This window comes from Chamaea fasciata, unplaced genomic scaffold (assembly GCF_029207755.1).
Source record: "Chamaea fasciata isolate MVZ Bird 193981 ecotype frontalis unplaced genomic scaffold, bChaFas1.0.hap1 SCAF_1, whole genome shotgun sequence".
Lineage (NCBI taxonomy): Eukaryota > Metazoa > Chordata > Aves > Passeriformes > Sylviidae > Chamaea > Chamaea fasciata.
Window position 1 is genome coordinate 51,353,852 of NW_027094086.1, and position 27,327 is coordinate 51,381,178.

At 37.8% G+C, this 27,327-nt stretch overlaps 1 protein-coding gene across 6 annotated transcripts in view; it reads left to right on the forward strand.

Annotated features, from left to right (window-relative positions):
• PTPRM (protein tyrosine phosphatase receptor type M) overlaps window positions 1-27,327 on the forward strand; it is a 440,953-nt gene that overhangs the window by 224,787 nt on the left and 188,839 nt on the right. For all 6 annotated transcript variants that reach the window (XM_066183184.1, XM_066183199.1, XM_066183217.1 and 3 more), the window contains exons 8-11: window positions 4,495-4,803; window positions 7,995-8,104; window positions 10,367-10,568; window positions 14,268-14,370. In XM_066183184.1, the coding sequence (XP_066039281.1) occupies window positions 4,495-4,803; window positions 7,995-8,104; window positions 10,367-10,568; window positions 14,268-14,370 (724 nt within the window). The remainder of the gene's footprint in view (window positions 1-4,494; window positions 4,804-7,994; window positions 8,105-10,366; window positions 10,569-14,267; window positions 14,371-27,327) is intronic.

Below are 27,327 nucleotides of genomic sequence, written 5' to 3' on the forward strand. Positions count from 1 at the left end.
TTCTAAACCCAAGTTTTGATGATCAATGACAGGATGCTAAAAATACACCTAAATGTCTCTGTGATTCTGAAATTGAGTTTCTGAAAAAGCATTGTACTTGTGGTAAAAGGTAAAGAGTGAAGTTCCAGAGAAATGAGCTGTGAATTGCAGCTGCAATGGAAATTGATCCTGTCTGTCAGTCTGTGCTCCATATTCTCAGGAAAAGAGAGTGGAGCACAGGAGCCAAGATCACCGATTAAATGGGATGCTGAAATGCCAGGGGCTAGAACCAGGCTTGCTGGTCCCTCAGGTCAGAGCTGCAACTGTCAGAATTCACTGCCTGATTCCCTGCTGAACCAGGCAGAAGGAGAGCAGTATGAAAAATGCTGCAGGCGCCAGCAGAGAAATGGTAAAGAACTACCTGGCTAAGCTTCAGGCTTGACAGACAGTGTACTCCTTTGGGAGGAAAGCCTCTTCTCTTACTAACTGGGCGGCCTCGTTTTCCCCATTTGCCTCATGATTTGTACCAGTAAGGTGTAAGAAAATAGCTGGAGTACTGAGGAGCAGCAGAGGCTTGGTTCACTTGGATAACTGCAGTGGGGGAAGAGGTCTGGCTATGTAACTTCTGCAGGTGGGCATTTACCGAGTAAGGAGGAGGCCAAGGCTCAGCAAATAGCGCTCGTGCTGTGAAGTATGTGTGTTGTGTGTAATACAGTCGGTGTGGTGTGCTGAACTCCTTATCCTTCTGCTCTAAAAGGTGTGATTTCAGCTGTGATCAGCACCGTGAAACAACACCTCTCTGTGTAGCTATCACTTACTTTACCTGGTGGAAGATAACAGCAGACCATTGCTGGGATGACAGCCTTCCACTTTGCAGGGATAGTTAGTGCAAGTCTCATCAGCACAACAGCAGCATCTCTGAAGGATGCCTATTTCTTCACTTAAAGCTGGGAACTTACCATGGGAAAGTGATAAATCCTGCAGAAAATAAAACCAACTAAATGAAGTTATCATGCTGTAGTAATTAATTCAGCTTTCCCTTTTAAATCACAATCATAAGCTGTCATTCTTTTTGTGCTGCTTAACAGTTACCCTTCCGCAAGTATCCTGTGTCCTTCCTGATGAGGAGCACATACCTTCCAGTGTATTGGAAGTGATGTACTGTGCTCTCAGAACCACATTACAGGAAAGAAAGAGAGAAAAAGAGAGAGAGAGAGAGAAAGAGAGAAAAGGAAGGAAGGAAGGAAGGAAGGAAGGAAGGAAGGAAGGAAGGAAGGAAGGAAGGAAGGAAGGAAGGAAGGAAGGAAGGAAGGAAGGAAGGAAGGAAGGAAGGAAGGAAGGAAGGAAGGAAGGAAGGAAGGAAGGAAGGAAGGAAGGAAGGAAGGAAGGAAGGAAGGAAGGAAGGAAGGAAGGAAGGAAGGAAGGAAGGAAGGAAGGAAGGAAGGAAGGAAGGAAGGAAGGAAGGAAGGAAGGAAGGAAGGAAGGAAGGAAGGAAGGAAGGAAGGAAGGAAGGAAGGAAGGAAGGAAGGAAGGAAGGAAGGAAGGAAGGAAGGAAGGAAGGAAGGAAGGAAGGAAGGAAGGAAGGAAGGAAGGAAGGAAGGAAGGAAGGAAGGAAGGAAGGAAGGAAGGAAGGAAGGAAGGAAGGAAGGAAGGAAGGAAGGAAGGAAGGAAGGAAGGAAGGAAGGAAGGAAGGAAGGAAGGAAGGAAGGAAGGAAGGAAGGAAGGAAGGAAGGAAGGAAGGAAGGAAGGAATTTTTTTCACAGTTAGGGTGGTCAGGCATTGGAATAGGTTGCCCAGGGAGATGTTGGGAGTGACAATCCCCAGAGGTGCTTAAGAGGCATCTGGATCTGGCACTGGGTGATGTGGTTTAGGGGTTACAGTGACAGTGCTTTGTTGACACCTGGACTAGATGATGTTAAAGATGTCTTCCAACCCTGATGGTTCTGTGATTCTATTCTGTCATATATTTCATCTGTCATATCCAGTGATACCTCCAGAGAAGTTCAGTTCAGTTGCTAAATTGATCGAAAAGAAACTTCATTTTCTGTCTTTTGTTGCACTAACTGCAGTTCTTCAGGGCATTTTGAGCCACATGGCTTTTTTAATCCCAAAATTCCATTGTTACCTGAGGCATTTTTTTTTCCCTGGTTAAAAGTAGCACCTTTAAAACACTCATTAATAACAGGGTTCATTAGGGCCCTTTTAGTTGCATAATTTCTGAATGAATGGTAGGAAAAAAAAATACTGACTCTGTACCTATCTCATGCTATGGGTTACAGAATCAAGTCAGGAGCCAAAGCAACCAGGGTACTGGCCTTGTCTGATGAGCTTTGAATATCAAGGAATGCTGTATTGTCTCTATCTTTTACAATCTATACTCTTTTTTCTCTTGTCTCTTTTGTTGGAGGTGAAAATGTATCTGTCATTCTCTTAGATTTAACTAGAGGGCTAACTTGTACTTTTTATTAAGGTAACATGACATAAGAATACCTTCCTCCTGGGCAGAAATCTTGGATAGGTTTTGATCCAGAGATTTTGTACAGCCACTCAATTTCTCTTTTAAAATGCTATGAATTAGGTTTATGTCTCTAATAAAATGATTTCTCAGCTCCCCTGTGAATTTTCTGATGTGCCTACTGTGGAACTAAGCAGGCTGTTCCATATTCTTGCAGCCAGGAGCTTTGTTCAATTGTTTAATGTTGTATGTCAGGGTCACCTCAATTTTGTTGGATTTCTATTTCTATTTAGCCCATTCAGATACAATTACACTTACACAATACCTCTCAAGTGTCCTTTGCTATTCATCATCTCACCTAAAACAAGAAATTCTTAGAAGCTGAAATTAAATCAAAAAAACAAACCAGGAAAACTCATTTTCCATGAAGTTTGTTTGAACTACACAGAAGTAAGTGTTTAGGAAGCTATTGAGTCCATGTGCCAGTCCTTGAGGTTTACTGCATATTAAGTTTAATTGTTGTAGCAATAGAAATGTGGCAAAGCCACTGGATGCCAGAATTCTTAGCTGGTATGTTGAAGTGTGGAAGCAGATAAATGGCTCAACAGTGATTTATTCTTAGTGGGGACATTTTTACCTCTCAGGCAAGTCGCTACAAAGGAGACCAGGATTAGAATTGGGTTTGTTTTTCCATTTTTTCACCAATTGCCAGATATTCTATACTTGTTATCAACATTCTTTGACAGTGAAAATTAATTTCAAAAAATTAAAAAGCAGCTTGGTGATTTAAAAGGGGAAAAAATACCCTGCTTTGTAGATGTTAGAACAAGCAATTTCTTAACACCTTTTCTTCAAGGAGTTAAGATGAATAACATCTTTGAACAAATATTTCAAGCATGCAGGGATTATGTTAAAAAGTAAAAAGATGAAATCCTGTGTAAATTGTTTAGAACATTCCCAGTGAAGACATGTTGATTAATAAACATAAAAGGAGGAAGATGCATATTAATTTGTTTACGTATAAGAGTCTTCTCTAACTCATTAAAAGTCTTCTAAGTGTTTAACTAGTGAAGCAGTGGATAAAACCTGACATTGTCTTTAATCTTTTTGAGGACTCAAATATGAAAAAACCCAGATTATTGCTAAATATGTATAATAGCTCTGTTAATGACAGTATTTTGAAAATAGGGGGGGGGGGGGGGGCTCAGCTCAGTGGTTCTGCTGTGATATGGTGGAAATTTTAATTGACTTTTATATCTCAGTTGCTGTGACCAGTAGAATTGAAGAAAATTTATCAACAACAATCTTTGGTGCTTGTGTATAGATTTTGGTAATTTTGATTGATGGCTCATTTTCAACTGGGAGATCTCTAGAAAAGCATATATGCAGGAGAATATCTTGTATATTTTGTATCTTTGCTAAACCACTATAACAAACTGAGGTGTTTTTACTCTTCACAGCTAATGTTTTTGTGGGAAAAAATCATATGGTCTATTTTAAAGAAATTGGAATATTAACTTGATGTCCTGGACAAATAGAGATTGAGTAATTGCATTCAGCCTAACTTAAAAACAAATGAATAAGAAATAGCTGAAGAACCATCTAGACTGTATAAACAGTCCTGCAAGAAAATCAACATATATTTGCAAGTTTACTCTGAAATTACATTTTCTTTTTAGATACTTGTTTTGTGCAGGTCTTGGCTCTGAAATTGTTAATACAAATAACTTGTGTGAAAGAAATTGGACATGCTTACTTTTTGCAAGCAGCAGATAGGTAAAAAAGTGTCATTTCAGCTGTATCATGCAATTTGAGTTGAATCATAAGAACTTTTTAGTGTTTTGTTTGGTCTTTATTTTTCAGCAGACACTTCTCACTCTTTTCTTCGTTTTTCCCTCCTTTTTCAAAGACTATACTTCATTTATACTGACATTCTGCAAAGCAATGGATTTCTGTTTCTGCTTATCTGTCATACTTGTAGAACTGTACAACTTACTTCTTGCGTCACTATTATGATAGGAATAAGTAATGACACCAGAATTATGTTGGTAATTTTGCAGATCCAATGCGTGGGCCACGAAGGCTGGAGGTTGTGGAGATCAAATCTAGGCAGATCACTATTTGCTGGGAGCCATTTGGATACAATGTCACGCGTTGCCATCGCTATAACCTCACAGTCCATTACCGCTACCAGGCTGGAGGACAGGAGCAAGTGAGAGAGGAAGTCAGCTGGGATACAGAAAGTTCACATCCCCAGCACACAATTACCAACCTATCACCATACACAAATGTCAGCATCAAATTAGTATTGATGAATCCCGAAGGACGGAAAGAAAGCCAAGAGCTTGTAGTACAAACTGATGAAGATGGTGAGTTTTTGTATTTACATGTACATGGTACGTGACTTGGTAGTATAAATTTTCTGCATAAGTGCATGTTCTACTTTCACCAAAATCTGTAACAGTTTTTCTCTCACCAATTTTAGTAAAGCTCCATTATTAGAGTGATCTTTCACATAACCTCCAACATCTCAGGACAGTTTAATCATTTCGTCATTAAACTTGTAACTTCTGCTTGAACTATGTTCTGCCTCTCTAAAGTTCCAGTATCAGTTTGAAGAAACTTCAGATGATTGTCAGCAGTATCCTCATGGAAGCTCCTCTACTGAGTGATATGCTCTGCACTAATGTTTTTTTCTTGATTTGCAGTTTCAGTTTCTCTGTCTTTGGCTTTCTAAATACTGGACACTGTTAGTTGCTAATTCAGACACTATTTTCCATATGCAGGCATTGAAATATACAGATATTCCCTTCCTTTTAATAATTTTCAACTCACATGGGGTTTTCAGATCTCTTTTTTAAAACTTATTCTATTTTGATTAATAATAAATATAATAAATAATAAATAATAAATAATTTAATTAGCTAATGTATTTTTTGAGGCAGAGACAGCAGAACTGGGCAATGCGTTTCAGCAATGCTCTAATAATATTTCATGAAAAGATTATACCTTCCCCCCAAGTCTTCCATAATACTATTTTGATTACACATGCAGAGAGTTTCTTGAAGCTCCATTAGGTACAATAAAATACCAAAACGCGACTTTGTTGTTGAAGTGATAATGCACCAGGAATGAGTTTCACCTTTCCAGAATACTCTGTGCTGATGTATAGCCCCTCACAAGGGTACCTTTTTTGGGGTTTTTGTTTTGTTTTGTTTTGTTTTGTTTTGTTTTTTTTACCTTGGTTTTGGTTCTTTTAAATGCATTCAGTTCAAAGGAACCTTGTCAAATGTCTTGGCATTGCTTTATATAACAGATCTGTTCTCCTTCCATTTTTATCATCTGAAAAGGAATGGATTTGTATTTTCTTCCAGATCAGTGATAGATTTCCTTAAAACATGATGGAAATATTTCTAGTAAGAACTTCAACAATGATGAGCTCCTTTTATAATAAATACTTGAAGTCTGTCATTTAAGCCTATTAAATTATTTAATACATGCTGTATTGGTTTTATGTAGTACTAATTTCTAATCAAAATATATGAGGGAATAAATTAAACAATTTAGGAATATATAGTTACTAATACAACATATTCAGCAAAGCATAGCTAACAGAAAGAAATGTTTAATTAGAAATAATTGTGCTGTCATGCTCTAAATTTAATTTGGTCCAATTGTAGGATGACAATGCTAAAGAGCTTATTGTTGTCTGGGATGTTTATGTGTTTTATCTAAAACTTCTTGTTCCTGTCCCTCTGGAACTTCATGTTATTTCAGGACCTGTTAAAAACCGTTGTCAGTGTCTGAGAGAATACTTGGAAATACTTACAACTTTTTAGTGTACTGTACACATTCAGTGACGGATATAAGTCTGAATGTATACTGACCCAAATAATCATCATAATTTTTCAAATCACACAATCTTGCTGGTTTCAAGGGACTTCCTGAGCTCATTTAGTCCAGCCTTCTGCTCACAGAAGATCAAGTGATAGCAGGTTGGTCAAGGCCTTGTACAGTTGAGTTTTAGTACATCTCTAAGTACACATCTGCCAGTGTTTAAACCCTCCCTGTATGGCACAACTGCTCAGAGTTTATGACCTTCAGATAATTTGAGAGGTTACCACAGTGCTTTGCTCTACTTCCGTCATTTTTTACACTGTATTTTTAAATTCCTCTTCCTTTACACATAAATCATTAATCTCATAATTCCAAAGGCGTTTTTCCAGTTCTGTCCTACTTGGAAACAAAGTTCAGTGCCCAGAATTAAGGTTGCCCTAAAGGTGTCATTTTACTGGTGCGCACAGGACTGGTAAGCCAGTTCTGAACCTGTGTCCTTGGGGCTTGCACTTGGTAGAGCACGGAGCTCTCTGGAGAGCTATGAAGAGGTGGTCAAAAAGCCTTAAACCCTGTAAACTCCCACAGCAGCAGCATGGAAGAGGAAGTTCTGTAACAGAAGTGTAGAGGAAGTTCTCCACCAGAAGTGCGAACAGTAAGGAGTCACCAAATGTCTTGCTAGCAGATTTTTCTATTCCTTAACCATTTGAGTAAATCTTAGGAAGGGGTCTGAGAAGTTATTTCAACCGCTGCAACAAGTGACTTCCACCTTCTTTCTGTGGCAAGTTGGAAATCTTGTAGTATCTTCCTATTGGATTTTCACATGGAATTTGTGTAAAAGTGCTAACACCATAAATCCTGTTGCTTCACAACAGTCCTGTGTGCATTTTTCAGGTTTTTTTTTTCACATTACTTTGCCAGTGTTGTTATAAAGTTTAGTCACAGATAAACGTCCATGTGCTGTTTACATGTCTCCTCTGAAAATTGCATTGTCTTGGGGATAAGGCAGTGGTTGCAGAACAAGCATTTCCTTATGGAAACACAAGTAGATACCTGATAGCAGTTTGCATACCTTTCATCAGAACCTTCTGACATCCCTGACTCTTCACAGGTCTTTCTCCTACATTAAGATGCTTTAAATTAATAATGTCAGATTTTTACTTAGACTGTTTGACAGTTTTCTTATGTCCATCCTGTTGCAGGTTTTCAGGCCTACTGTCAGTGAGCATTGCTGTTTCATGCAATGTGTGGCTCATCTTTCCAGCATAACTTTTCTGTTTCTGTCTTCTGAAACTCTACCTTGTTATTTCAATGCTTGTTCATTTTCGTATATGAATGTTTAATATGTTTTCCACTTCGGGAAGTAACACTGTTGATAAGTAGGTATCACAAGTAGATTTTACTTGCAAAAATTCCTATTTGAGATATCCCCTAGTTCCTTGTGTATAGAAAAAGCTGATTTGTCCTTTTTTAAAAATTATCAATAAAGGTTTACAGGAAATGTGTGATGCTCACTAATTTGTTCTTACACTGAAGGTGATGCATAATGTCACTGTCTTGTTAAATGCATCGTTCTCCTCCTGAGCTGCCCTGGCCTTTGCTTCAGTCTTTGGGGAAATTATGGTGGGATGGTTTTTATGCCTCGGCATAAAAGTACAGGTATTTAAACAGAACATGTCCTTCTGAGATTTTTCCTAACACCACTTCTTTTCTTTTAATCTGTTAGTTCCAAGTGCTGTGCCTCTTGAATCCATTCAAGGGAGTACCTTTGAAGAGAAGATTTTTCTTCAGTGGAGAGAGCCAGCGCAAACATACGGTGTGATTACTTTGTATGAGGTATCTAGAAATTTGCCATGTTTTATGTCTAGTTTTGATTTTCCAAAGTGCATAATCGTAAAAAAAAAAGTGTTTTTACAGTTTATGTGAAATTAACTTCGTTTTAAAAACAGTAGCCATTTAAAAGTAAATAAAATGTAGGAGTGAATTACACAGGATGCAGCATGTCCTTAAGTTACCAACTTTAGGAAACCTGCTATATCTAGAACCATGAAATAGCATTCCATTTAGTACTCTAGATCAAATATTTAAAAGATTGAAAGACGAATCTTAGCAAATTCCTTAAAAAATAAGAGGCATAAGACAGTGGTTACAGTCAACGTCACATTTAGATAGGCATCATTATAGGAAGCCTATTGTAATAGAAACAAGCAGGCATAATTAAAAAAAATCTAGCTTTTTTAAAATGCAAATTCAACAAAATTGTGTGTTGTTAGATGTCTAAAAATCACTGCTTTTTCTCATGTGGAAGCTCTGCCTGAATACCTCTTAGAAAATTGACAAAAGACTGCACAGATTAAGCTGTCAGACAGTAATCACTTTTAAGCTTCTTACCTGACCTTACTACAAAATTGGTATTGAAATACTTTGTTTAAAAAAATCACACCTAAATGAGATACAGTGTAAAAGAAAAGTTTAAATGAATGCTAACCTATTGATACTGTTTTGAAAACTACTTTATTGTAGGAGGATAAAATGTTATGAAAAAGTATGAATTGATTTTTTGTAAAGCAAACAACTTTCTAGCTACCACGACAGTTGCCTGTATTCAGAGATCAGAATGTTTTAGTTAAGTGTTAATGTTGTTACTGTTGCTAGATTTATGTACATAGAAACACACAGTGGTGGATCCTGTTTCTACTTTAGAACATGCTTGCATGTCTAATTCCATTGCTGAGGAGTACACCCACTGTATCCGAGCAGTTCATCCTTAACTATACAAACACATAACTCCATCAGCTGTTTTGAGATAGGGAGATTCATGCAAGTAATATGTTACCTTAAGTTCTTTACTGATAAAAGTTCAGACAATTGGTGGTTTAATCTTCTGTCGTCTGTTAGAAGGGCTAGTTGAGTTCTTTTTAAAGTACTTTGAGTTCAGTTTATGGATGAGGATTTGTAGAGCATACGCCTCTATCTACTGTAATAAGGTCGGGGTTTATCTGAATAGTATGAAAGTTTTTATTACTAATTTTCAGCTCTTCATTGATGTTGTATTAGATGGCTCATACAAAAATCAATTTTCATTAGGTCAGAGGTTTTAGGAAATTGGAAGTGTTTAAGGTGTGTAGAATCAGTGTCTATGTACTATATTATGGGTCCTCTTAATTAAAACGATATTGAAAAGGTATAGCACAGGAGTGTCAATTATCACTTTTATAATAAGGGTTTTGGAATTATTCGCATAAAAATGAAAATTTAAAAGGAGGGGTGAACCATTTTCACTTTTCTAATTTTTTAATGGCTTTCATATTTTTAATGGCTTTCATATTTTTAAATTCTCATTACAGTGCATAGAAATCAGTAATTATTAGGAGAAGTCTGGATCAAGTTTTACTGTGAACTTACATTAACATTTCTAATGAAAAGTAAAAATACTGTTTGAATCAAGGAAGGAACTGAGATACAATATACACTCTGCATATATTACTTAACATTTATCTTTTCTTCTCTCCAAATGAGAATCTGACCTAGGTACAATATAATAACCTGAAAAAAATCCAAATTAGCAATTGTAATAGCTAAGCTTCAGACTAAAATAGAAGCTTTACCCAATTTCTGAAAAATCTGCCTTAAGCTGCCCTTATCATCTTTTACAGATAACCTTATTCAGGGCAAAGTGTAAATATAGTAAAGTCAGCTGGAACTGGGGGTCTGCACCCCCTCTTGGTCACTGCTCAGTTTTTACCTGTTTGTTTTGGTTTTGTTACTGGTGCTGATCAAAACCAACATTAAGATGAATTCAAAATGTGACACTGTTAAAGCCAGCATCTTGAAGGAATTAATGTAAGCCTGAACCCATCCTTTAGAGTTGTAATCTAGCTGCCTCTAAGTCTCTGTATCTATAAAAGTAATAACTCATACGAGTTACGACTCAGTTCCTGTGCCCCTTCGTGGGATTCAGGATTTGAAGAGTATAAGAGAGTAAGATAGCTTATCATAAAATGTCTGACAGTGCATACATCAGAAGGGTTTACTGGATAAAGATGCAATCTCTGTCCATCTGCTCAGGCAGTTTATAACTTTCTTATTCTTTTGCAGATCACCTACAAAGCAGTCAGTTCCTTTGACCCAGAAATAGATTTATCCAATCAAAGTGGACGAGTGTCAAAGCTAGGAAATGAAACGCACTATCTCTTTTTTGGGCTGTATCCTGGCACTACCTACTCTTTTACCATCAGAGCCAGCACAGCTAAAGGCTTCGGACCTCCAATAACAAATCAGTTCACAACTAAAATATCAGGTACTTGATCAAAGAATATTATTTCCTTATGATAATGAGTTGTGTTATTCTTTTGTTTTTTACTTCTTTAGAATTTAACAAGCAGCAAATTGAGAAAAGGAAGAACATGTTCATCCCCGAAGATGTCAAAGTGACATACATTACCATATCTGAAGAGCTTCCAAGTGCTTACATATTAGCTAGTATTTTGAAATTCCTGTTCACAACTGTAACATATCACTCAAGAAACCCCTGTGAATTATGCGTTTGCAGCCAGTGCCAGCTGCAGTTGCAACATTTAGCATAGGGTTTTTTTGGACCTGAAGATGAGGGTTTCATTCAGTGCTTAGTCAGCCTTGACATGATTCTAAATTAGAACAGTAACAGTGCTGGAAAATCTCTTTAATGAGCCATGAACAATTGAGAGTAGAGCAGAGATGCTGTACATCTAGAGCTCACTTAGAAACTGTGGTTAGCTGCTAGGCTGCCTGTGTTTCTAACAGGCATGGGGACGGAAGTGGATATGAAACTGTATTAGACAAGAACATCAGGACTGGTGGTTTTCAGGTAACAGCAGCATGACTCTGTCACTTCTGCAGATTCTTGACCATTATTTCAAGCCCTCCCTTGAGGCAGAGGAACACTTCATCGAGGGGCTGAAATATTATTGCATCCTACAAAATGCTTGCGTAATTCATGACAAAATGTTTTGCAAAGTTACAGTTGAAATCCATTTATTCTTCACTTCTCTACAGTCTGCTTCAGAATTAAACTGTTAGTTCAGTAACAAACTGGCCTCTTGATAATATTTACAGAAAATTGCCTTACCTATTTGTGGTCAACTGGGCTTTCCAGAAAGCATTTGGGTACAAAATCTTCTTTTTCTGTTACTCTCGTTCTATGTACTTCTCCCCCATCCCACATTTTCTGTCCTCACTGGAATGAAAAAAACCTGACAAGCGTGTATCAGAAATAGAATGATTTATTATAGGAAAGGGCTGTTAATGTGAGGTGAAAGTTATTGCCAATGCAGCTGTTGGTAGAGAAACAAAAATGTTGATTTTCAACTTAGACTATTAACTCTGTATGGAACATGAAACATAATTAACACTGATCAGTAAAGATGGAGTTTGTTTTCCATCCCCTTTCCTATACTGAGCAGATATTTTCTCTGTCAAAAATCAATTTCTGGCACAACAAAACTTCATACAAGTTAGGATGGTGAGACAGACCACCCCTTAGAATGAGGAATAGAGACCACTGAGTATGGATGAGAATCTGGACATTTGGGAATAGTACTAGATCTGAAATTGTTTTCTAAAATGAAATGTCATTAAAAAAAAAAAATTCACTAATGGGAACAGGCATTGCAGGAGTGCTTGAGGGTGAGGCAGACCTCCAGATCTCCACGTTGTGAGGTTCTCCAAACTGTTTGCCTGCACCCCACTCTCTCATTTCTTCCTCTTAGGTACTGTGCTAACAACAGATGTTTATGCCTTGTCCATGGGTAGTTAAAACCAATCTCTGATGAATTTAAAATAGAAACAAAATATGTGTATTTTTAAATAAAATTAAAAGTCCCAACTGTCATTTTGGCTGTTGAATGTGGAACCCTCTTGGCAGTGCTATTGGCTGTGATCTCATTGTCTCACTGGGAAGCTTTGAGGCTCTTTCATGGGGCCAGTGCTCTCCATTTTGGACAGATGTGAAACAGAACTTCTGAACATTTCTGGATGAAAGGTTTCACTACATTTAGAACAGGTTAAGTGCAAATTGACCAGTTTTTGTGTTTTACTCTCTCTGATTCTGGACTGCATTTTTTTTCTGAATAAAACCCTCTAAATTTCCTGTCAAATGTTTTGAATAGTACTCTCATGTACTGGAAATAGTTGCTCTGTTATATTTTACAATTGCATGAATATTTCTTGTTTTCTCTGTTTATTATTAAGTTCCTTCTTTACATGTAGGCAATGTGGAGGAGGAAGAGTCCTAATGTAGATAAGGAAAAATGGAGAAGAGAAAAAAGTAGCCAGAAGTAAAGGTTACAAGTGGGAAAGCCACAACTCGTATCTGGAACAGGAAGACAGTTTTATTCTTTGTAAGGACACTAAAATTAGTAAAGAGAGCAAGTAGGGACTCTAGAGTCATAAATTAGGAAAATCAAAAGACTTGCTAAGATGTGGGCAGGAGAACAAGGAGAAGAAATGACAGACTACTCAAAAAATGTTCAGATTTCATACAGCTTTTTGGAGATACAGTGTCTGTCCATTCTTGTTTACAGGATGGTCAGGTTGAGAATAGGGCATTATATGAACAAGTTCCGGATATTCAAAACTGAAAGTGTGCCTGAACCTTTAAAGTAGTGTGTGATAGTATGATTTAAGTGCTACTCAGATTACTTAAGATGATTAGTCTTAATGTTTGTGCCTCATATCAAGGATTGTAAACAGAATAAAACCCTCTCTAGCATACAAGGAAGTTTTTGAAGCATAATTTTTTTTTATTTGTGAAACATTTCAAAACTGATGAATAGCAACACAAGGCAATGGAGATTTTAATGTTTCCTCAGACTGAGGAATTGTGGAGTACAGTGCAATTCTTAACACAGTCCTTGAATATGTAGGGCGCTATGGGTAAAGAGAGAAAAATTCATTTACCTTTCAAGTAGATGTGGATACTACTGGAAAATGAAAATGATTGGAAAATACACTTGAAAATATTTTGCTAGAGGTTGATACTACCTGTATGGGGAGCATAATACACTCTGTTGGTATGGTACACACAAAGTATCCAGTAAGACGAAACTAAATTAATTGAGAAGAACTAAATGAATCTTTGGAAGAATCTTCTAAGGAAAAGATCTTCTTCCCCACTAAATGTGTTTTCCCTTTCAAGTGGGAATTAATTTAGGAAAGTTAATTGCGCTGCATTATCCTTGCAGTCAGAAGAGACCATTGAAATGACCATTTTTTGCTTCTCTAGCCTTTAAATCTGTTAATTGTGCATCACTATTAACAAGTGAACAATAAGGATACGGCAGCCTGTCAAATAACCAATTAACTGAGTAGCCTTCCCTCCAATGTAATGATACAAATGTGAGTAGATGACAGCAGTGAAGAAAGTAGCAACAATAGAAGGCAATGACCGAGGCATCGTTCTAATCACAACTGTAAATCTTTAATGAAGACACAGTTTGCTGAAGTTCTGAGTGGGGCTTCAGACTAAGATAAACTCTTCTCTTGGTGAACAGTAGACCCAGGGCACTTAAAACGTTAGTGAAAATTCTAGGAAGAACAAATTATGAGAGTGCATCCTGATACAGCTGTCATACTGAGAAAGCTGGGCTCAGTTTCAAAAACAATAGTCACTAAAGCATACACATTTGCAGATGCTGTTCTTAAGATAACTTTTCATTTCTAAGTCATGGATTTTCAATAGTTTCTGCAAACTTACTCCCACTAGTATCTGTTTCCTGTCTTGAAATTGGCAGTGAGCTGGCATTTCTTTATTTGGGATGTGTTGGGTTTGGGATTTTTGGGGTTTTTTTGAAGTTATTTAACAGTTGTCTCACACTTGCATTGTAACAGAAAGCATCGTAGACTTGTAGTATGGTCTTTGTGTTTGAAGAAACCTATAAAATTGCATATTCAAATAAAGGTACAGCCCTTGAAAGAAGAAATACAGGAATAATGATTTTATGTGCCTCTTTTCTTATTCTAGCACCCTCTATGCCACCGTATGAACTTGAAACACCTTTGAATCAAACTGACAGCACTGTGACAGTCTTGCTGAAACCTGCACAGAGCAGAGGCGCTCCTGTCAGGTACTGGGGAAAAAATTCTTTATGAAATTAAAAACCAAATTGATTGATTTCTTGAACATATTTTCTGGGGATTTTCTGCACAGCAATCAGTGTCTAAATTCATGTCTGTATTAGCTCTAATTAAATTAAATAACTGAAGAAAATGAAAGTGCTTTGATGTTGAGTGTTCATGTATTGTTTAAAGGATTTGATCCTGATGCAAGTGGCTTGTTCTTTGAAGATAAGGAACAAAGCCATAGTTCTGTTGTGTGGGTGGCTTCTTTAAGGTAATTGCTTACTGCAGTGTTATAAGTTCAAGGGCATATCACATTTTTTATGCTGAGCTACTGTCTTAAATATTCAGTTTTCTTGTTTACTTCACAGATTTAAGGTAGTCAACGCTTACTAAATTCGGCAATTTAAACAGTATGTACTGTAACATTTGTAAAGTATTTACATTGTTGGACCACAATAGCAGAAATAATAATTTTAAAAAGCAACCTTTAAAACCACTATCTTGGAGTCTTCAGTGTTATATATAGTATCCATTAATGAATTTCCAGTATTCAGAGATTTATCTCCCTGCCAGATACGTGGTACTGTGTAAGTTCTTCATGATTAGAATAAAGGATGCCTGATTTTCAGTGAGGAAGACAGAGAAATTGTTAGATTATTTTAAATGAGAACCAGTAATGAGCTCAATACTCTGAATAAACAAAAACAAAGATGAGAGAGATTTTTCACGGCTATAGGATGTTTTTCCTTTTGGCTAATTGTGTATCCTCCTTAATTCTTTCATTACTGTAGGAAGAGTTTCCATCTATACTCAGTGGCTATCATATTTTCATCCTGAGACTGAAATTTTTGATAATTTCTGTTAATCTGGGAAATTTAGATCTGGTAGGCTCATATATGCATGAATGAAAATAAATGTTCATTGTGTTTCTTCAGAATTGTCATACAATTCATATAATTAGGAGTTTTTACTATTAGTAATATATATTATATGTACATAGGTCTGTGTTTTGGAAATGCTGTTTAGTCGTTCATTCAGACCCCTTTTTAAAAAGAAAATGTAGCAAATCGCAGAAGTCTGAACCACCCAAGAAAAGAAGCAGCAAATATTAGAGCACATTTAATGAAACTGATTTAGCAAGTTAGATTAGAAACAGGATTATTTGATATTTGTCTGACTTTATCTCATAAAGCTCTAGTGTAGTCCTTCTGAATTCAAGCATCTGGATGAAAATGATGCAAGTTGGAATCATTGTTTAAACATGAATGTATTAGGCTATTAATAAAAAAATGGTTTCAGTCTTTTTATCTACATTGTGAACTAAAGATGATTGGCTCCTATAGCAGTAGTGACATATTAGAAACTTCACTGACAATAGAAAGGTGCTCGTTAGGAGATGAAAGTGTGCCAAATAAGTGGATGAGTGGTTAGGGAAATAGGAAGAGAGATTTAAAGTGACATGAAGCTATAGAACTGACAGATGAACACACAGCAGCAAATTTACCGAGGTCCTTTGCAACAAGTCTTAAAATAAAATGAAAGCTGACTGCAAACTTAGAGTGTAAATGCTGAGTGAAGCAGAGTGAAAATGAAAGTAAGAATTCCTTAATAGTTCTAACACTTTATATAGTACATTCCACTCCCAAACATACTGCTTGCAAAACACATTCTGCATATGGATTTTATCATCTTAATCTGTATTCATTGGATGTTAAAAGTTTAGTCATACTTCATTTATCCACACCACTAGGCAAGATGCCTTGTCTATTGATTCTGCTACAGCTACTGGCTTGGTTAATGCAGATATTTGAAACTGCACTAAACTTGCAGTGTAAATGACTGTTGTTGTTTTATTGATCAACCCATCAACCATGACACATAAAATTCTTCAGTTCCTGAGATGGAAAAGGAGAGCACAAATTCTGCCATTCACGTCAACAAAGCTGATACCTGAGGTCATTCCGAAGTCCAGCTTTTTTTCCTGGGAATAATTTTTTTTTCCTCTTCCTAGATAAGAAAAATCCTGATATTTTATGCCACTTAGAATCTGCACACAGCCAGCACAACATCAAAGGAGAGAAAGTGTAATGCTGACGCTTAAATGTTGGTTCAGAAAAATAGACTTTATAGAAATGTTCAGAAAGCTCTGTTTACAATGATAAAGTACACAATAATCATGAAGGCCAAATGGCATTCCAGGTTGTTTTAGAATTCATAAGACTGGACATGATTAAAATGTATTTTGTCAGATTTTTAATACAACAAATACTGCTTGCTTTGTCTCCAGTTTCAGGTCCAGCATGTTTTGTGGCTGTTGCTTCTTTGTTTCAGGGAGATTATTTTGGAATTATATATGTTTAAAGCTGTAATGCAGTCAGTAATGATGAATGTATGCACTTCTTTAACAGCTGGCTAAGCTATTTTGACTTCTAGAATGATTGTAATTTGCAAGGCTTAAATGAAACAAAAAATGTTTAATTTAAGATTATCCCCTTGTGAAAATTGTGTAATATATGTCTTATTGCAGATATTCTCTTTTTTCAGATATTTGAATTTAAGAGCCAGTGAAGTTTTGAAGAATTTGCATAAAAAGCATACAAATGCAGCTATTTTTTCTATGAGGGCTCTTCAACATCTGTTGGGGGGGGGGACTCACTCTTCCAAGGCAGTAACATTTGTACATTTTACTTCTCCAGGGCAAGCTAGCCTAACGTTTAGAAGACTCTGGGGCCAAATTTTCTGCAGATGTATAAATTGGTCACTGCCATATAATCAACCAAGGAATGCTAATTTATTGCAAAGATCTTGCTCGTACACAGGAATGAGAACTGTAATGCTTGGTTACTGCATGCATTTAATGCTATTTATACATTCATCTGTGTTAGAGAGAAGTTTAGATTGTTTGTCACTTTGCATTATAAAAGGTTCTTGTGACCTCCTCTGAAAAAAAGTTGTCTTGCAAGGTTTTAGCTGCAGCAGGAAAATGGAGTTTTCTTTGTTGCACCTATTTCTAGTGAGTCTTGCCATGATAAAGGTCAAATGTTTTCACTTCTTTTATCTGTTTACATAAGCAACAAAACGTTGTCCCCATACCACCCCCTTCCTGCTATTCTGTGTCACATCCTCTAAAAGCTTTAATAGTAAACATCCCAAAGATTTTGGCTCAGATAACGCTGGAACTACTTGGTCATATAGCAAGTCTCTGTGAGGAGCAGATTCAGGAAGGGAGGAAAATCGATAAGCAAGAAGGCAAGAGCATCCAGGCTCTACTCTGCCTCATGATCTGTTTTTCATACTACATTATTACAGAGTTTGGCTTAGATGGATTTGCCCCATTAAACTCTGTGGGCCAGTTAATGGCCCATTCAGCCAACCTTTCTGCTCTTACAGACACCACAGACATTTGGTACTTTTTTAATCCAGTCTGAAGTGAAAGAACAAGATGACCAAATGTGTCAGCAAATCCCTGTGGCTGCAATAATTGGCATTTGGGACACCAAAGTTCTTCCTGCTCTGAGTGCTCTGAATATGTGGGATCAGTCCAGCAGCATCTGCGGCTGCAAAGCCCAGACAGGATGAGAGGGAGCAAATTGCAGCAATTGCCAAGTAGTATAATTTAAAAGTCTCTTGAAGAAAATATGTAGAAGGAAGCAAATAAACTTTGAATTATGTGAGTTGAAAGCTAAGTGTTCTAGAGTGAAGGCAATCTGTGTACTCTCCGTGCATGCCCTTTTATCACCTGTGTGCCCAACTTCTTCCACTTGGATAAATAAGAACACTACTGGGAAAAAAAAAGCAAACATCTCTTTACTTGAAGTGCTTAATTTTGAAACATACTTTTAATCTCTCTACCTTGAAGAAGTAGCATTTATTATACTTCAAAAGGCCATAATAAGATAATAAGTATTTTGCAGTTAAACTGGAAACTACCGTAGAAATTTTAAACTGCCTGTTTTTATCTAAAGCGATAAGCACTCCTTTCTCTTACCTCATGAGAGGGACACATGAGATTGCCTAAATTTCACAGAAATGTACATTTCTTATTGGCTTATCCAGACCTTTAAAAGCATCATGTAAATACTTGGATCATTGTCACAGCTGGAATGAAGGTTATCTGCACGTGGTCCCTGGCATAGGAATAGCATGATTCGCAGGAAATTGAAATGGTGTAAAGAAACCTTTGTCAGCCCAAGTTCAAGGAGTACTTAATTCTGTATGTGGTTTACTCATTTCAACAGCACTCAGAGTGTAATAATTTTTAAATGAATGACGGAGGCCATCTGATTCCTACCCACTGACAGGAGAAGGATGGAGTGAGTTAATCTGAGGGGGTCACCCTGAAATGCAAAGACTCGTATGCAATGCAGTATTTCCCCACGGAACTACATCGTGCTACACGTGAGGCAGAGGTCACAGTTGCCTTCCCCTGCCTGCCACATGCATTGCAGGGCAGGAGGATATGTCTTAGGGCCTCATTTCCTTCATCAGGACTAGTACCATGAGGATCAGCCTTCCACATGTCTGGCCATTGTCTCTGCTCTATCTCTGCGTGCACTCCCTCCCTCGTAGGCTGGCAGCAGGCATTGGCAGTCTTGTGCCACTTAAGTTAGGTCATGCAGCACTGTCCATCTGCTTCCATATGGAGAAATGGGGTCATCTGAAGCCTGAGAGAGCTTTTTCAGGATTCTTCAGGATTCTCTTTTCAGCCCTCCAGAAAAGCCACTGCCTACCTTTATTCTTGAAAAGTACAATCTTTACAAAAAATCACTCACTCGGTCAGGAGATCAGTAGATTGAGTTGTTTCACTGGCAATCAAGAAATCCAAAACAAAACAAACTAGTAAGCCAAGCAGGCTGTTTGGAAACACATGCAGATATATTTGGTACTCAGATAGCAGCAGGGTTTCAAACACTCTGAATACAGAAGTTTCAGGATACTTTTCATTACTGTGGAAAGTCCATGAGATACTTGCATTGCTCTTGTGGTCAGTTGTAGCCACAGGCATGGGCCTTAAAGTTGCAATCCACTTCTCAGAGTTCCTGATATCTCTCTTTGAGTTTCTGTGTTGCATAGTAAGAGTGCAGCTTTAGTTACTGTGCATGAATTATGAAGGCAGACATCATGAGTATAATTATAAATTCAGGATTTGTGAGCTAATGAGTTTTGAAATGGGGAATGCTGATTCTCCTGGCACAATAAGAGATGTTAGTGTTCTGTGTGGGCAAAAACATGGCAACAGCACATGCCAATAAAGACATTGCAATGTCTGCATTTTTAGCTATGTCCTCTCACAGTTCCTGCCTTGCACATTAGGTAATGCTAGCATGTTTTTGTAATTTCTTTCTATTCCCAGTGGCATTACATGGTAATGCAGTAATGAGAAAAAAGAAAATATTATGTAGACACAGCTGAGGAGAGAAGTATCAGAACTATACATTAATCTACAGAATTTGGAAAACTTCCCAATAAAATGAAAAGTGAACTCTGGTCTTTCAAGAGCTCACAGATGAAACAGTCTGGATATTCAGTGCATTTATGATAAAGAAATTGGCATGTTGAAATAATGTAACTATACATGTTTAAGTAGCATTACTAACTCACTAATATTCTGGAATGGCATGTTCAAAATACAGCCTCTCAAATTACTGTGAGACTACAGGATCTAAAGAGCATGAAGGGAACTCTTTAATTTGCTTGCTACGAGCATACTGTCTGTTGCTTAAGGGTCCGTAAACATAAAGGCCTGAATTGTGTGCTGTAGGGTCAGCTCTTTCCAAATCATAGTTTTACAACCTGTAAGTCAGCCAGTAAAGTTGTTTGAGGATGTCTGTGGTAGAGAAGGGATTGGGTTTTATTAATGCCCATAATTGTCACTTCTTTATAGCAACAAGTATAATTATTTACAGCAGAAGGGTCAATTTCTGTTTCATTGAGGGAACAGTGCAGTAATTGCTTATGCTATAAAAATGCTGTAATTCTTTTTAGTTATGCAGTAGAACTTGTCCTTGGATTTTTTTACTGTAGCTTGAACTAGAATTTATGCTGCCTGTTGCCTGGACATGAGTGGTGCAGCTTCACATGTCCTCTTAGCTTGTTCAGAAATTTCCATGGTCCTTTTACTGTGACTTTTCACATAGTCCCTGGGTAAAACAAGTATTGATTCTTGATTTCTTGAAGTAATAATTTGTTTTACTGAGAACTCAGCATGTAATGATGCCTTTCATTTAGCAATTAATAGAAATTAATCCATAGTAAGTAAGGCAAGCTAGAGCAATTCAAGAATAAAAGAGAGAAAAGATTATTCCATATCTCTGAAGAGATTAATTTCAGTTTCATAACTCACTAATACTTTCTCACAGATTTTGGTTATAATTGACAACTCAGAAATTTGCTGGACTGTTAGGAGGCTCCGCTCTTTTCTTTACCTGCCTTCTACATGCTGGCCTTAAATAGGTTGCAGTGGAGACCATATCTTTGCAAAATTCCTTTTGATGGTCTTCTCTATATTTCTTATCTCTCATTCTGATGGCGTGATAGTCAAATTCATCTATACCAGTTCTTTGTTAAGATCCTTTGAAGCACTGGGTTTTTCCAATCTCCCTCGTGAAGGCTGAAGTCCACCAACAATTCAACCGATGTATCATTAGCTCTTGATATTCACACCTGTTTTTCTGGCTCTGGATTGCTAACTTCAGTCAGAATTGATAAAGCATGTTTTTCTTAAATCTACTTACTAAAATGAACAGCTCAGTCTCAAGAAACAGAACAGGGTCATTTTTTCATGATCCCTTTGAGAGGGACGGCTACTCGGTGCTCAGATTAATGTACTTGAGCTCAGACTTTAGGTGTGCATATTTGCCAGTGAAATTTTTATGCCCAGTACCATTCTCTTGAGCTGAGGCCAACTGGCTAAAACCAGTCCATATTCACACTGCAGAGCTCCCAGGCACTAGGACCCCTTAACAGATTGCCATTTGGGAACAGGCCGTGATTAATGTCTGGGAGTTTTGGGGGACAGTGGTAGCTGGCTGGTGCCATAGCCCTGCTGGGGACCTTTCTAGCAATTCAACAGGGGGGACAATGTTGCATAAATAGCTTAAGCAGGTGGATTTTAAGCAGCTTGGTTTTAGCAAGTCTGAGGCACCAACCTGTTCTCAAGTATCATATGTTTCCAATAAAGCAGCAGAAACCTCTGACTAAAAGTACAAAGTTCCTGAAGCTCCTCTCAGGCAAACAAGATACTTGAAGTCCATGTTATTTTCTCATGGAACTTCTGGTGCGTTACAATTTAGATTGTATTTAAATAAAAACAGAAATAATGGACAGAATGAAGAAAGCCTTCATTTGATTAGACAGGTTTCATCATGTACAGTCTCCAAGCTGTCTGATTTTTATTGTATTTGTGTTTTCATGCTAGGCCAGCCTCAGCAGGAGACCACAGTAATGCTGCACAGATGGTTGGGGAGCAGTATGGTGAAAGTCTCTCAGGTTGAAAACAGGCTTTAACCCCACCCTCTGGTTTCTGCAAACCTGCTAGAGTTGTTAGGTTATTGTGTAAAAAGCTGGTTTGAATGTCACATTTCCCCTGAGAGAGCTCAGACACTTGCATCTTAAGCAGATGTAGAGCTACGCAGTAAAAATCCCAAATAAAGTGTATTTTAGGTCTTTGAATGTGAGCATCTACTTCTGTCTGAGTTTAGGAATGTCCTCGATTACGGGAATTGATCATCCCATAGAATCAGTATGAGAGGTACAATCCTACCTGCATGTCAGAGTAGCCCTCTGGAGTTGTAGAGACATATTTCTGAGTGAGTAGGGGTCTCAAATGTCCTTTAGGGTGCTTGCCTTGAGAAAGGAGGCATTTAATGTAGGGACCACAGTGAAGGAGTTATGAACATCACTGGAGATTACTGCATTGCATGATTTTTGAAGAAGTATTCAGTTTAAACATAGCCAAGTTCAAATGCAGAACAACCAGAGCACTCCTTGAAAATATAAGGAAGAGGTGCTGTTGCTCTGTGCTTACTGACGTGTGCCAGGGATTGGTTTTCATTTTACTGTGTGCTGTGGAAGGATTGAAGGGGGAGTATGTGGGCCAGCTACGTTCCCCTGGGTGGTTGTTGAACAGGATTATGTGGGGATGGAGGTATTTTTAAGTAGTTTTCTGACAGTGTGCATCACATGTATGTTAGTTTCTAGCCACAGTGCTGAGTGACCCATTCTAAATTCCTGTAAAACTGTGGTTAGGAATTGTCAGGCACATGTAACCCATTGCTCTCTCTGGGGACGTTCACTGTTGACCTTAATGTGTATTATGTATGTGCACATCCCATATCCTTGTCCGTGTGAAATTTCTGTAGCTTATCATCTTACCTCAGTTTTTTTGGTTTTGCAAAGGTTTGAATCCCATCAGTTTTTTTCCTCTCAAATTCTTGATGCCAAAGTGAGGTGTCCCAAGTGAAAAGTATGGTGTCACCTTTGGTCTTTGTTCACTCTTTGGACTAAATGAGTGCTCAAGTCAGGCTTGCAGGTCGTACTGGGAGCCCTGTCTGCTTGGCCCCTGTTAGGGCTGAAGCCTTGGCAGTGTTGCACATCAATATTTCTGTTCTCTAGCTATGCCATATAATTTCTATTATTTGTGATGCTCGTGGTTCAGTTCCTTTTCTTTGATAAGTCTTTGAATGAAATATGTATTTTTAAGTGGTTCATAAGAGCTCTGAAGCAGAGACTGTGATATAAGTAGATGTTTGCTGTGCTGTATAGTGATGTCCTGAGTTATCATCTGAAAGGTTGATAATGCCTGTTTGTTTATAGATCTAAAATATAAATATAGCACATTTTAATCCATTTGGCAGTAATCCTGCCTGCAACATTGGATTGGAACCTTGCACAGAAAATATGGAGTAGTCTTCAGGATGAGATGCAAAGTTTGCCTTTTATGAGATAATAAGAAGGATGCATGTTGTAAAATAGAGGCTCATTTTTGGAGAAAACAGAGGAGAAGAAAGAGTGTGTGTATGGCTTACAGTATGCATGTAAGCCATCTTCACACACTGTGAATCACCAAAACACAGCATGGCTGTAAAATAGGCAAATAGACTATACTCAGCAGGTGGGGTTTCCAGCAAAGGTGCCAAGCTCTGAGTTCCATTGTACAAGACACTGGCAGGACCTCATGTGAGCTCCTATGCCTTGTTCTGATCTACCATGGTATACCAGTGTACTGGCACTACAACAGTGGAGTGTTTTGGCATAAATGAACGTGGAAAAACTTGTGTTACATATGGAGGAACCAAGAGAACTCAAATTGTTTTTTATCTAGCCAGTTAAGGCCGAGAGAAGAAATGGTTATTTTCTAAAAATGCATCAGAGGAATAAACTTCAGAGGGGAAGGAGAGCAATTTTACTTCAGAGAGCATATATATAAACAGCTCAAATATAAATTCACTAGGCGGTGGTGTACTGAAACAGGCAAATACACCTATCAGGAAGGTGGTGCTAGTTGAAGTACACAGCACTATGGCACCAAAAGTATATTTTTCAGGATTCTGTACATGACAATCCCCAGAAGAGCACAGACTTTGTCAAGATTCTCACATGAATCAGAGTTGTCTGAGTGACAAGGAGCAAAAAGTCAATGGGACTTTTCTCATAATTTAGGTTGCAACACAGTAGTAATCGGTACCACTTTAATTGGCTTTTCTACAGATTCTTTGACAGTGGTGCATTTCCATTCTGCTGTTGACCTTAGGAATTTTTCTTCAGTATTGTGCCTTTTAAGCAAGTTTGTATGAGCCCTTTTTCCACTAGCAAACACTAAATAGCTGCATTAAAAAACTTCTAATTGAGAATTGAAGTTGCTAATACTTAAATGGAGGACTGTGGTTTCTGGGACAAAGTAATTTGGGGCAATTCCTAACTCTCAGTATAAATTTTTGATTGAATGATTCTAAACCATTGAACCATTTGTATTAAAGCATTTTGATCACGCATTGCAAGCAATCAAATAAATGCTTTTATTTGATGCTAAGTAATGTTAAAGGAAACAAAAGAATAAAGAGGAGTGCTGCATGGAAAGAGGAAGAAAAGCTATAGATGCACTCCAAGATAGATTCCCCACACTTGATGTTAAAGGAGTATTCATTTTGCTGAATATTAACATGTAAACTTTCTGTTACACTGTTCATTTCAGTAGGAAAGGAAATCACTGGCATTTGTAACAAGCATCATGACTCTAAAGCATTGCTAAGTAAAAGCTAATCTGCTCAACTGGATTACATTAAATGACACAAAGAAACATTAGAGTCACTTACTGGGCTCTACAACTGAAAGCAGCAGCTCTTTAGTCAGGAGAAGTGTAAAAGCCTCAGCCTAAAACAGCCTCAGAGAGCAGTAGGATAGATGGGTAAGGCATTATAAAAATGTTGAATTTAGGGAGAAGGTACCATGGGGAAATCAGATGAGGGCAGATGAATTAACTGCATTCTCACATCTAGCGTTGAAGCTGTTTTCAAGATTAGCCTTGTAGGGGAGTAGAAGCACAAGGCCAAAATCTCATCTGTATTTAACAGTTGTGCTAATCCTGAACTGTGCAGAATCTTTTATCTGCAGCCAGATTTCCTGTGGGAAGAGCTGTACAATGTCATGCTGCCAAGGTTTCTGTGCCACCTAATCCTACCAGAGTCATTCCCAGTGCAGGGAGGAGGAAGAGTTACACCTTCACTGACAGAATAGAAGGTCAGCCTTGTATTTATCCACAGAAGTCCTGAAAACTGGGGATGATGCCACAAAACTGACTTGTTTTCTGTGTCTGCCTGCATCATTTTGCACTGCTGATTAAAGTGCCCTGCAGAGCTTTTTTGTAGGGAAGAAAGAATGAAAATGAGCACAGTAATCTCCGTTTCCGAATTGCTGGACCGGAACCCGCTGCATTTAAGTTGTGGAAAGAGACGATAGCATTGAGAGGCGAGAATTCTGTTGTGGTTATTTTTGCTGTGGTCTTGCTCTCCTACGGCAGAGCCTGCAGGAGAAAATGTGCCTGTGCCTTGGGTGCTTTAGTGATAACGCTGGCTTCTGCAGTTGCAACTGAAGCACAGGCATGTGCTGCTTCCCACCAATTTTCCCGTGAAAACAAAGCATCTGGCAGGAGAAAATGGACAAATGAGACCGCATCTTAAACAACTGTAGTGGATCTGTTTGAGCTAGTCTCTCCATGCTCTATGTTGAATCCCCTCACTGAATGGATTAAAAACTTCATATCCACTGTGAGTGCTTTAATGAGCAGTAAACAGTTTTCAAGCTTTGAATCAAAAAACCTGTTGAAATTGGCTTGTGTATTCAGTCAGCTGCCTCAGCAAATATTTTTCTTCCTGTGCTGTACACAAACCAGCAGATTGCAAAGCATCCTTGAATAAAAGGAGAAAATAAGCATTATCCCTCCACTTACAAACTGCTCATTTTAATACATCTATTTTCTTAATTCCTCAGCTCAATTCAGTAGTGAATTTCCAGTGCACAGCTTTGTGGAAGATGTAGGATATATTTTGTGTTAACAGTGTTTATTAATCCATTAGCTGATCTCCTGCTCTAAATCCTACTTCTTAATTTCTGTGTAATATCCAGGCTCCTTGCTCAATTTGCATGTGCGTATCAATTCAAATTCATAAATAAAAGCCGTGCAACTCCCATCGTCATGCCCATGAACATTGGTGTATTTGCAGACTGTCCACACCTCATGGACACTCTCCAGGGCATAGTTACAGCATTGCAGTAGTCTACTGTTTATGAGAAAACATTGAACTAGAATATCACTTACTTGTAATCTTTATAATCAGTTTCTCTTCATAGAATTATTTTTTTAATTTATAAACCCCTGAAGATAATTCAGTGTACATGCAGATCTTATTGTGATTTGAAACCCATAAGGTGTATGTTTCCCTTACCTTCTGCAAACTGCATTTTCTACTAATTTGTGGAGAACAGAATGAAAACCACTGCACTAAGAGGCAGCATTCATATCATATACATAAATTAGGAGTTGAATACAAGAGACTGAGCGATAGTGTATCTTTATAATTCATGTATGGATTTAGATCTGAGGGAATGTTCCCATTCCTTAAGGACATCACATCATTTTTCAAGGTATTTTTTCATTGCTCTTCTAATTTAACTTTGTGTAGCTATTGATCTTCTTCATGGCTATGAAGAAATCTCTTGTTTGAAAGTGGCCCTGGATTTCTTTGAAAGTAGGTATTACTCAGGCAAGTTCCTGCATGAAGACTGCTGCTTTTTTGTGTTGCTCTATTTCTTTTAATTCTGGTAAAGTATTTTATTGTATCATATCCAGCTACCCTGAAGACCATAGAAAGAAAACAACATACTATTGTATTTATTTAAAAACAGATGCTTGAATCTCGGAATTCTTTAGTGGAAATGACATAACACATTCATCCCATTTAGACTTAAAGAACTACACTTGCCTCTGTTAAGTGGGAATTGGCCTTCCTGTTTTCTTGAGAATTCTAGTAAACTGGTCATTCAGACCTTGCTAGATCTGTTTTCTACATGATTTGTGATGACAGGGTAACAGCATGGCGTCATATTCTATAGTAAGAAAAATACCTCATCTGTTTCTTTTTTTGCTCCTCGTCTCACTTAGCAGGATGGAACCAGGTAGAATCTGATGGTTTGGTTGCTGTCAGCAACTTTGCTGGAGCTGAAGGTGTGCTGAAATGAATCTTTGCATTCCAGTCATAAGCAATTTTCAAGCAGCAGTGAGCTGTCTTTGAGTATCAGAAAGTTAGGCATACACTTTGCAGAAGTGTTACTTCTGATTCTGCTAAGATGGGCTGTGTGATCTTGCGGGTTGTTGCATATTGGTTTGCATGTGTTTAGACTCCTGGAATTTTTTTTTGTATCTTCCTCATTGATCTGTATTTCAGTACCATTGTGCATCCGCGTTT